Source organism: Lactuca sativa, chromosome 2, assembly GCF_002870075.4.
Source record: "Lactuca sativa cultivar Salinas chromosome 2, Lsat_Salinas_v11, whole genome shotgun sequence".
Taxonomy (NCBI): Eukaryota; Viridiplantae; Streptophyta; class Magnoliopsida; order Asterales; family Asteraceae; genus Lactuca; species Lactuca sativa.
In genome coordinates, this window is record NC_056624.2 from 80,245,863 (window position 1) to 80,258,201 (window position 12,339).

A 12,339-nucleotide genomic window follows, 5' to 3' on the forward strand; every position below is an offset into this window, starting at 1 on the left:
TCATATCTTATTCTAATGATATAAACTTCTAATTTCTCTATCTTTAACCTCCTCTCCTCATTTTTAAAAGTGCACCTATTAAGATCATCATCAAGATTAGATACTTTTTTCATGTTCCATCATAGACTTTCACTTAATTCTAATATAGTATCTCTTAATTCATTCAATTCATCATCATAAAGAAAAGCACAAATATCTAAAGATTTGAGAATAAAATGTACCTTATCAGTTACCTTCTCGCAAGACTCCACATGTTCACCATAATTTTTTTTAGAAAAAACATGAATCATGTGAGTCTGAGTCTGAATCTCCTCAACCCTTAGTATTGTAACATGGACTATCATAGTTTGAACTCTTCACCATCAAACATCTACTTTCCTTTGTACTTGTAGAAACATTAGAAATAAATAAAGCTCCATGAGTTGGCCTTCACACTTCCTCATCCTCAGAATCTGTAGACTAAACTTCAATGTTTCTTGCATCACTATCCTCTTCCTCGACAATTAGTGCCTTCCCTTGGATATTCATCCTTTTAATATCCTCGATTCTCTTCACATAATAGGCTTCATCTTTTGTTTTCACTTTCTTCCCACTATTTTTCCTTAATACACAGTCCTTTACAAAATGATTCTTCCCATTGCAAAAATTACAATCGTAACCAGAAACTCCTATAAACTTTTCTCTTTCTTTTCATCCTTTTGATTGTTGGTAATTCTTGGAGCCATCAATTTTGTTAGAATTAGAGTTGCCTCCTTTGTAGTTTCTCGAACCTCCACCATAAAACCTTGAATTACCACCATTCTAAAACTTAGAAAAGTTTTTCTTGAAAAACTTGTTAGGATTGCTCACCATTAACACCTTCTTTTTCACTCGTCCATTCATCATATGTACTGTCGTATTCATAATCTACTACAACCTTTTCCTTCGATTTCTTCACTTTGGAAATCTCTTCTTTCACAACCAAAGATAATAAACTAGCATCAACAATTGACTTCGAACATTCAATCACCTTATCTTCATGAGACTTTAAAATGCTAATTACTTGTGATAGCTTGTAAGATTTGAGTTGTTCACAAGCTTTCACTGTTAAAACAGTCAATTTCCATTCAGGAGGGAGTCGTTACATAAATGCCACCTTCTTCTCAACATGTTGATGTTGTAAATCATACTTCATCAACCTGCTCAACAAAGGATTGTACCTTGAACCAAACTCCAAAAGCAATGAAGTTTGAACGAAGTGAAGTTAATCATTGTCACCAGAGTATAAATCTCTCAAACGCTTCCAAATATCATGAGCAATCTTACATGAACCCACTAGCCTAAAAGTATTCGGAGTAAGAGCGAAACGAATCTCTCTCTTAGCTTTCAAGTCATTTTAGAGCTTCTCTTTCTCTCCAGCAACCATGTTAGTATACTTTTCACGAAGTTGTTCATACTCAACAAGGAATAAACAGGTTCCTTCATCTTCATGAACTTATGTGGACCTTGAGTAATTGGTTTACAAATATAAGACCCATTCTTCTTAATACCAATGATGTAATCTTCAAAATGAAGCATCTATACTTCATAATCACCAAGGAAGAGAGTTGAAACTCTTGTATTAGATCCAATACTACTTGACAAATTGAATCCAACAATACGAGAGTCTTCTTTTGCTATGATTTGAATAAAATTGAACAGGAGATCAAATCAATGAGTGAAATATAAAAATCCAAATCAAAACGAGTATTCGAACAAGGATTTCTAGATCAAAATGAAAACAGATTGCAAATGTGGAAGAGATCTAGAAAAAATGAAGAACATAGAACTCGACAAACACACAAGAATTCAACGATTTGAATTCAACTCAAAGATTTCCTACTCTGATACAACTTGTAGGATCGATTTACTGATTCTTAAAGAATGAAATCATGTTTGAATACAAGAAATGATAACATGAAATAGTAAATATTTCTAATTTGATTTAAAGTAAGAAAGCTCGATTATAACTATTGAGTGTAAGAACTCGCAAAAGGCTTACTCCACCTTTTAACTAACATCCTTTTTTAGAGGTTGACAAAAAGGAAGTTGGTTGGAGAATAACCAATAAGGTTAAGACACCTAGACCGTGACATGTTGCAAAACAGTATCAATGTTCACTTTGAAACCTAAGGTGTATAAAACTCTGAAACATACAAACAATCGGAATTATACAATGAAGACTAATGACATAACAGTGAAAGCTTTGACAACAGACTTCTACACAATAAATACGAAACTATGAAATCTAACATGTTTTAAGAAAAAATATCATATTAGCTATCAAAACCCATCACACTGCCATTATTTACCCCCACCCTATCCACCCTATATTGCCTACCCTACCCCACCACCCACCCATTGCCTATCCCAACACCCACCCACCCAATACCTACTCCCACACCCACCCCCTACCCACACTAGCCACTCATATATCTATCCCATCTCCAATTACACATACCTATGTCACCCACCCTACCCCTTACCCATGCCACCCACCCTTACCTACCCTTACCTGTAAGCTAGCCCTAATCCTATTTAATATAACTTAAAATAATTTCAATAGTTTTTTTTTTCAACAATAATTTAAACTCTATTTAAAATAAGAAAAACTGAAAAATGAAAACCAATAAAAAAATACACGACCAAACATATTTTATAATTTTCTAAAACAGAAAATGAAACTCAAAAGTTTAATTGAATGCAATTTTTTAAAATTACAAAGAAAACTTTACTTTTTTTAAAAGAAAAAAAAAACTTGTTCTGAAAAACTAAAAACAGTTTTCACCGTCAAAATATAACCTAAATAATTTTGAAAAGATACTTTATTTTGTCAAATGGTAAAAATAACGTTCAATTACCTATGTAAAAAAGTATGCTGTATTTTTTGTGATTTTTTTTTCTTTACTGAGGGCTAATAGGAATTAAGATCGAGAAAATGAGCCTTTGTAAAATGAAAAAGATAAATGGTAAAAGGTCTTGCAGAAAAAACATCAGCGGTTTCCTTTCAGGGGTTTAGTTTTGGGAAGTCGCCCGGATCAAAAAGTCAAAATCATAGACCATCCTCACTAGCTGCTACCACCAAATCACACTCTTTTCTTCCCGATTTCACCCTCTCTCTCTCTCTCTCTCTCTCTCTCTCTCTCTGCTCTACTCAGCTGCTTTCTCTTCAAGTCTCAGAATTCCAACGGCTTTGATGGTACCAATTCTACGGTCGACTTGAGCTGCAAAATAAGCAACGCCTCCACCCAATCTCTGTTTCTCGCGATTCTTCCTAATCAATTGGCGAGAGTTAGCGGCTGCGCCCGGCGCCCACTTTCTATTTCTGGGTATGTCATTTAAACTCTAAACCCTTGAAGTCCTTAGCCACTACACACACGTATATAGGTTCAGTAAAGTTTTTGATGTTGAATTTGGATACGTATTCTTGCCAGAACATGTATATACTTAAACTACTGAAATGGGTTTTTGTTTCTTTGACCTTTTCTTTGGTTTAACAGACTGGTTTTTGAGTATTGAGCTATGTTGGTCTTTAGGTCTATATCCTTGTGAATATGAACAGAATTATCGTCTATGAACCTGATTTTTTTTGGTCTACCACTGCCGGAATTGGCGTTACCCATAATAAAGATTAAACCCTACGATGAAAGTAACCCAAATTGGCCACTCGTGGGGTCTTTCCTTTTTGACAAAACAACTAATCGTTTTGTACTTTATAGCAATGCCACAAATGGAATAACATTTCTGTTTTAACTTGCAATTAAATACATTCAAATCTTGCATTTATGAAGTACAAATTGACATTAAATTTCCAAGTTGGGACCTGGGAGGGAGCATTTTTCAAATTGAACTTTTGACCTAAAGTTGACTTAGTTTGGATTTAGGCATGGTTTTCTTTAGGGCACATTTTTTTTTAATCATGTCTAGAGTCCAACTATTGTTTGCATCTGTAAGTAACTATATCTGTTATGAATTATATCAGATTATATTCAGAGCATTCACCAAGTTCAAGTGCATGGCCTTATCTCTAATGTGTGCCATTGCAAGGTTTTAATGAGGTGAAGAGCTCAATTCTATGTTTGTTTTTCAATTATCTTACACTCTCTTGTTCCTTTATATGATTGCATTTCATCTTTTATCTTTTTTAAAACTCCATTTTTAGTGTTGGTGCTTAATTTGTTGTAAATATATGTATGCAGAGTCAGTTGGATACTTACAAAAGTGATGGTATTGTTTGGTATCTATTAGCAGTTGAAACTCCATTGTTATTTCTACACAAGAAGATTGGTGATATCTTAAGGGTTTGTGTTAACTGAGAGTCGATAATGGCAGAGCTCAGTCCAAGGACTGATACTTCTACAGATGGGGACACAGAAGACAAGGCTCTGGGGGTAATATCGTCAACTAATTAAAAGTTTTCTTTTTGTTGTAAATATATTTATACTAAAGATGCAGTATTTGTGATGCTTTTGCAGTTCCATAGTGGTCAATCACATGGGCTTGTGGTTTCTGATGCCAGTGATAAATCAAGGGATCAAAAGGTTCTTCAGTTCTTCTATTTGCATATTCCTATTGTATCTTTTCATTACACATTTTGTTCTGAAATGTCATAAAGTAATTGCCACATTCTCATAAGATATTTATAATAAGGATTAAATGCAATAAATAGCATTATGCTTTCATTGATTTGTTTGTTATAACACCTTACTTCAAGTTTATTCTATTATAGCTTTGTAATTTGGAAAATCTACATAATTATCGCAATGATATTTCTTTTAACTAAAAGCAATAGTTTTTATTAGAAAAAGTTTGAAAGTACAATGCTATAATTAGGTAGATTTTTTTAAAGTTATGAAAAAAAAACAATGGTGTAATAGAAAGAAGCTAAAGTAGGATGCGATAATACACATAAATGAAAGTATGCTACTGCTTCTTGCATTTTATAATGAATCTGTTTTTTGTAGCTTTTACTTTTATACATATTTAAAATTTTTAATATCTTTCTGATTATCTTGTTAAACTATACTTTTTCCAGACACTTCGTAGACTTGCTCAAAATCGTGAAGCTGCAAGAAAGAGCCGATTGCGGAAGAAAGTGAGTTAATTTTTTTTTCTTTTTTATGTAAAAATTTTATTAACATCACATCATCTATCATGATTTTTGCTATTTTGTTTTTCACTTTGTTCGTTTCCTATAAATTTCAAAGGGGTGTTGAAGTTACTTGATGTATATTATGATTATTATCCCAATACAAATTTAATGGTTGATACATAAGAAAAAAAAAAACTTGGATAAACCTCATATGATATATAATTATAATTATAATTATAATAATAATAATATAATCCTTGTTAAACTCATTCTTGTATCGTTGTCTATCTTTTTTACATATTCGTTTTTACAAATTTGTAATAGAACACCAAGTTGAAAAAAGTTGGGGCAAAATTTTGTCAAAACATAATTTTATAAAATAAATTGAAAAGAATAATTTTGTAAAAAAAAAAGCTTAGAGAGCAATTCATGACAAATTTCATGGTTGCTTGATAGTTGATGTAATACATTGTGTAAATTGGTGTTTTGTAAACATTTGAAATAGTTCATGGGCCTAATTTGGTGTTAACCCGTTTTTAATTATATATCTAAATGTACTTTTATGTCATTTCACATTTGTCAGCTAGTTTTTACCAAAAATTATTACTTTATCAGCTATTAGCTAATTTTTTAGTTAGTATGCTAAACACTTTCACCTTTTCTTTTTCAGTTAGATAAACAAATTCTTTTTATCAATCATATATATATATATATATATATATATATATATATATATATATATATATATATATATATATAGTTACACATGCACATATTCAATCACATCAATTACTCCACTTTTGTGAAATTATAATTAAATCAACCAAACATAAATAAATCATTGAAGGTTGAAATTAGTTACATGCTTTGTTCCCCTCTACTTGTCTCAAATTGATCATTATACAGCTCCTGTGTTTCATGCTTAATTTCATGTTGATTTATTTAAATGACTCAAATATCTATTTTTTAATTTGTTATTTTTTTAGGCTTATGTTCAACAGCTGGAAAGCAGCAGAATGAAGCTGACTCAACTTGAGCAGGAGCTTCAAAGAGCTCGACAGCAGGTTTGGTTTGACTACTAATAAAATAATATAATCATTTTATTCAAATAAATATTTGTTGTAAATTAACATAATTTTCCAATAAGATTTTGTTTTATTCAAAGCTAGTATACTTGAGTTGTCTTAATGAGTTTATTTTTGTTTTCTGAAAGGGTATCTTCATTTCAAGTTCAGGAGAACAATCTCAATCAATGAGTGGGAATGGTAAGACCATGTTTTGATTTTTAATCTTATAATAACTTTAATTGTGAAGTGTGTTGTGATTTTTAATCTAATGGACTTAATAGGGACATGACTTAATTTCATAAGCTATTTATGATTGTTCTTGATTCTGAGTGTAGAGTTAAAAGCATAGTGTTACACTTTTAGTAGAGTAGTTATCATGTTGACCTTAAAGGAGTTGACCACATAACCTTGACCTCCTTAAGTGTTGTTTAATAAAGACATGTTCTAGGGGTATTCTGGTCATTTCTCAGTTAGGTCGGTTATTAGCTTAGTTAGTTAGCTATTATTTAATGAGATAGAGGAAAAAAAAGTGATAAGAAAAGAATGGTTAATGTGCAGGAGCATTGGCTTTTGATGTGGAATATGGGCGGTGGTTGGAGGAGCACAACCGCCGGATTAACGAGCTGAAAGGGGCGGTGAGCAACCACGCGGGTGATGGTGAGCTGCGGATCATAGTGGATGGAGTGGTGGGACATTATGAAGATATTTTCAGAATAAAAGGTGATGCTGCTAAAGCTGATGTCTTTCATGTTCTATCAGGCATGTGGAAAACACCTGCTGAAAGGTGTTTTCTTTGGTTAGGTGGATTCCGTTCTTCTGAGCTCCTAAAGGTCAGTGTGTGTGTGTGTGTGCCACATCATGATTTATTATATCACGCTTTTGCCATTTTATTTGTTTGCATCCTACTTTCTTTTCTGTTACATCGATGTGGATTCCAAAAAGGCAAGATGGGAATGTGTGGTGTGTGAAAAGACGAAAATACCCTCTATCTGACAGGAGGATATTTATATATATGTATGTATGTTGTTGGATGCAGTTGCTGATAACTCAATTGGAACCGTTGACTGAGCAGCAGTTATTGGCAATTGGGAATCTGCAGCAGTCATCACAGCAGGCGGAGGACGCGTTGTCCCAAGGAATGGAGGCGCTGCAGCAGTCATTAGCCGAGACAATTGCAGGCTCTCTTGCCACCTCAAATCCATCATCTGGAGCCAATGTAGCCAATTACATGGGCCAAATGGCCATGGCTATGGGCAAATTAGGAACCCTAGAAGGCTTCATTCGACAGGTCATTTCTCATTTCTCATTTCTCATTATTATTCTATTCTACCCCCCCTTTTTTTTTCTTTTCCTTGGGGGATGTTCGGTGGAACCATTCACCTAAATCCCTACTGCCTCTGAATGGTTAAGCATCTCTTAACCATTAAGAGGTTGGAACTTGGAACCATTCAGTGCGATTTACCAAACAACCTCTTAATGAGCTTGGTGGGTTATAAGCACACGTGAGTCCGTGGATGCTTACCAGTGCTATGGCAAGCATGCGGGCACTCGTGGGACCCACACTTTTAGGGGTTGTTTCTTTTTGACTTAATCTAGACAAAGTGATCTAATTTGTTAAGCCAAAAGAAAAAAAAAAAAAAGCTTGGCGTAATGTATTAAGACACCCAACCCTTTGCGTTTGTCCCACAGTTAAAAAATGATGAAATGGTCATTCAAGGGTAAAATGGTCATTTAGTATCATTCAGACGGTTTATTTGGTCTAGAAAAGAAACAAAATCTTATCTATACAACACTTTATCCATACAAACATCATTACCCATTCAGCCGCTTTACCCATACACGACTTATCAAACGAAACATTATTTGATTAATCAGCACAGCCAGTCAGATGCATAATCAAACAGCATGGTCCAGTTGTTGACTCAGTCAGCAACTATCAAATAGCCACTTAATGGAAAAAAAAAAAAAAAAAAAAAAAAACAAGTTAGATGTAGGAAAAGAATTATATAGGTGATTAATTTGTTATTATTTAATGAAATAATAAAACAGGCAGACAATTTGAGGCAACAAACTTTACAGCAAATGCATCGAATACTGACAACACGTCAATCGGCTCGAGCACTTATCGCCATCAATGACTATTCCTCTCGGCTTCGAGCTTTGAGCTCATTATGGCTAGCACGCCCTCGTGAGTGAATGACTCATCAAATCCTTCTTTTCAATCACAAAATGTGACTTGAGCTTGTTGTTTGTATCAATTATACAAAAACAAAAAGAAAAAAAAAAAAAAAAAACTCTCATTTGCAAGAAAGTGGTAAGGATTTGTAACAAGCAGGAAGAGCAGCAATTATATGTGTATCATCTCTCTCATCTCTCATCTCTCAAGTTGTTGGACTCATTCCTGATTATCTTCTTCTTCAAATATGGTGTAATGGTGCTGAGTTCTACTTCTACCTCCTTGTACCCTTTTGTATGAATGATTATGATGATGATATCTCAACGATTTAACTTATAGAATTTGCAATAATTTGGTGTAATCTTTGTGTTAATTTAAACTGACAAGATAGGTACATTATGAATTTGTAGTTTCGTTGTGCTTTTTTAAATATGCTAATGTTTGAATTTGGTTTGTATTTTCTTGGCTGGATCTTGTGTAATGTCTTTCTAGTTTCCATCATGGCATTCCTTATCGGTTGAAGTTGAATCTTGATATTCTTTCCCCATGAACAACTGTTTGATTTATTAGATTTTATGGATTTTCTTTTAAAGGATTTGAAATTGTTTTTAATTTTTTCGGGTTTTGGATTTTAGATATTTTAAAACATTGGCTTGAGAAAATGTTGGTCGTGATGGTTGTTAGAATTGGTTTGTGTGGTTATGTTTTATAACCGATAAACAAATCATCTCTAGGAGGTTCACACTAGATTTTTATTTTATTTTATTTTTTAAAGTCAAATATATTAATATTAATTAAATAATATACAGCTTTTGTGTAAAAAGATATTTATGCTTTTAATAAAATACTTATTAATTTAATATCTTAACTGTAAACTAAATAGAAAACCAAGATATGTATATTTTTTAATTGCTAACAGGGAGTTTTTATTTTTTATTTATTTTTATTTTTTATATTGTCTATACTTTTTACTTTATTGTGCTGATTATTATTTATTATTTATGATATTGTTTTAATTGTTTTTTGGTTTAAAACATATAAGAGGGATATTTTTACACTTAAAGGGGAGATGCATGAAAACTGTAAATTGTATTCAAATTAAAAATCCTGTTGCAAGATTTGATTTTTAAATTATCACTAGGACACAAGGGCTTTTGAAATTATAATTGTATCATCAAAAATTGTACACTAATTATTTGACGATCGATTGAGATATTCCAAATATGGCATGATGCTACTTAGACAATTATATCATTACATATATCACCATATGAACAAGCTCATTATATATTAAAAGCATCCGTTTCTCCATTTCAGCTGTCATCAGGACTAGATGGAGAGAATTTAATCCTTTGGAAATTCTAAGAGATGGTGTATATTTATTTTCTACTTACCACGATGTTTTATATTTTATTTAAGTATGGTTAATATATTTGTTTAGGACACGACATAAGGAAATATTTGTATCAACAAATTCTAAGAGATGATGTATATTTATTTTCTACTTATCATGATATTTTATTTAAGTACGGTTAATATTTAAGTATGGTTAATATATTTATTTTCCTGATCCATCAGGTCGGGTTACCCTTTATTTGTCGGTTCAAAAAACAAATTTAGGACAATTTGTATCAATTTAGAATGATGAATTTCTAAACTTTGGATGTAAAGTCTTAAAAATAAAACCCAAAAATTTCATTTTTAATTTAATAAAATCAGTATTCCAAAAACATCATCAATACAATCCAAATAAAACAAGTTTATCAATCGTCATATCAAATCAGAGTAAATCACAAAACGAGGAACGAGGTGGTGTGTGCTCTGCAATCATCCCGAGTCATTTGGAACTGGAAGTACCTGAAACATAAACCGAAAATCGTAAGCATAAAGCTTAGTGAGTTCTCCAAGATACCACATACCATACATAATAAACACATAATGGGTCCCGCTCGACATCGAGCCCCGCTCGGTATACAGATTAGGCCTCGCCCAACATACATATATCAACTAAATACATACACATGCAATAATCACAAATATACATAGCATACAAAATGGTTACTGGGCCCCGTCGGGCAAGCATACAAGTACATAACACATGCAAGAGTCACACAGACAACTAACATATTAACATAGCATAATCATGGGCCGACATTGGTGCTTTCGACTTGCTAAACATAGTGAGGAAACTCACCTTGAACTGTTGAATCACAGTGAAAAGATCTCTGGCTGCTAGTCCGACAAATCCCCGAGCTATCAATACCAAATAACATCCTATAAATAATTGGATTTCAAATCCATAACCAACAGCCCATAAATAGGGTAAAAAGACCATTTTACCCCTTACCTAGTTTGGTTCAAGACTAAGGCCCAAACTTACAATCCAAAAGGCTCAAATCCTAATTAGCCACTCAAGGCCCAAATCATGGCCCAATTTTCCAAATTGGGCCCAACCCCTTTCATGGGCCTTTTCCAAGAACCCAAAATAAGCATCAGCCCAACACTTGATGGCCTAACAAGGCCTTAAGCATCAAAGCCCAAAATAATGGCCCAAACCGAAGATCCAATTTGCGAAGCCCAACTAGCTGAGTACAAGGTGCGATTGTGTGAGGCTATCAACCTCTGCAACCGGTTGGAAATCCGATATATCGGTTAATTGGTAGGTGAGTATAGGTCGTTGGGGGGGGGGGGTCAGTTGCATCAGAAATGTACAACAAGATGAGTCTGAGATGGTACCCATGATGGAGACTCGTGATAGGAGTCACCTTGTTATCAGGTGAAAGGTTTTCAGCAACGATAAATGATCAAGGATTCTGTTTCCCGGTGGAAACAACAAGATAATAAAGGGTTGGAAGGGTTTATGCTCATTTTAGATTGCATAGGGGACCCAAATTGGCAGTGTTTCAGAATGGTTTGTCTATCGGGGAGTCAGACAAGATTATAGGATTCCATATTTTGGGCAGAGTAGTAATGGTTATTCTTCAATGGTTAACGCTAGTGGGGTAAGGATCTGTTCATCATCAGGATTTAGGAGCCCTGCTAAGGCAGGGTTCGGTTATAGTTTTGGAAGGTCGTTGTATGCATGGGTTGACTTTTTAGTCCGTATTGAGGTTGTGGAAGTATCATCCAGGATGTCGGACATTTCTCGAAGGTAGTAGGGAGTGATTTTGAGGATGAAATATAATTTACATGGGGGATAATTGTAACATCCATTTTCCAGAATGAATCGATTAGAGTTTCGAGGAGTCAAAAAGTTGGATTTTGGAAAAAAAGTGTCACACCCCCAAACCGAATTGGCGAAAACATACGGGGGCGGAGGATGTCATGTACAATATCATAACAATGCATAATAGTAAATCAAGCAACAACATCCATTGCATTAAATAGTAATAGTTAATACATTTGTGTTCTTTGTATAGTTTAAATAACACCAAAAATGAATGTGAAACAAAAGAATATGGCGAGTCATGATTTCTGCTATGTCTTCACAAAAGCTGACTAGTGTACTTGCCTTACTGGTTTCCTGACGATACAAGTTATTTTGAAAAGAGAGCGTCAACATAAGAATGTTGGTGAGTTCATAAGTATTTAGTGTCATTAGGTTGCATTTGTTTCACAAAAATGTCTGTATTAGTTTAGTAAAAATATTTGTATCCTTCCTAGAAAATCCTATATTTTCTCCTTTTAAGATGAAATGCAGTCTCCTACCCGAGACCCGACTGATTGTAAAGTATAAAAATGTACGTTTTCCATATTAGTAATTACCTATACTAGAAAGATAGTAGTTGTTAATCTTGCGTGAAAACACTGTATAAGTAATGAAAAATGAAGATGAGTAGTTGTATTACGCTAAAATACCCTAATAATGGTTTACTGCCTTGTAACCGAGTTGGTTAATTACGGTTAAAAATGTGATTGAAATTATAACCATGCTTGATCGACCTAGTATAAGACACGACGTTCTTCGGACATCGAAACGGTATGAC

General features: G+C 33.6%; 1 protein-coding gene across 1 annotated transcript; it reads left to right on the forward strand.

The window, feature by feature from the left end:
* Window positions 1-3,038: 3,038 nt before the first annotated feature.
* LOC111888684 (transcription factor HBP-1b(c38)) lies at window positions 3,039-8,810 on the forward strand. The gene is made up of 10 exons (XM_023884812.3): window positions 3,039-3,347; window positions 4,001-4,076; window positions 4,218-4,409; window positions 4,494-4,559; window positions 5,054-5,113; window positions 6,097-6,174; window positions 6,324-6,375; window positions 6,736-7,007; window positions 7,214-7,465; window positions 8,227-8,810. The coding sequence occupies exons 3-10, from the start codon at window positions 4,344-4,346 to the stop codon at window positions 8,371-8,373; spliced, it is 993 nt and encodes a 330-aa protein (XP_023740580.1). The 5' UTR covers window positions 3,039-3,347; window positions 4,001-4,076; window positions 4,218-4,343; the 3' UTR covers window positions 8,374-8,810.
* Window positions 8,811-12,339: the final 3,529 nt, after the last annotated feature.

Coding starts and splice junctions, on each gene's coding strand:
- LOC111888684 (XM_023884812.3), top strand. CDS start 4,344: ATGGCAGAGCTCAGTCCAAGGACTGATACTTCTACAGATGGGGACACA. Junction 4,410..4,493: donor CAGAAGACAAGGCTCTGGGG/GTAATATCGTCA, acceptor ATGCTTTTGCAG/TTCCATAGTGGTCAATCACA. Junction 7,008..7,213: donor GTTCTTCTGAGCTCCTAAAG/GTCAGTGTGTGT, acceptor TGTTGGATGCAG/TTGCTGATAACTCAATTGGA.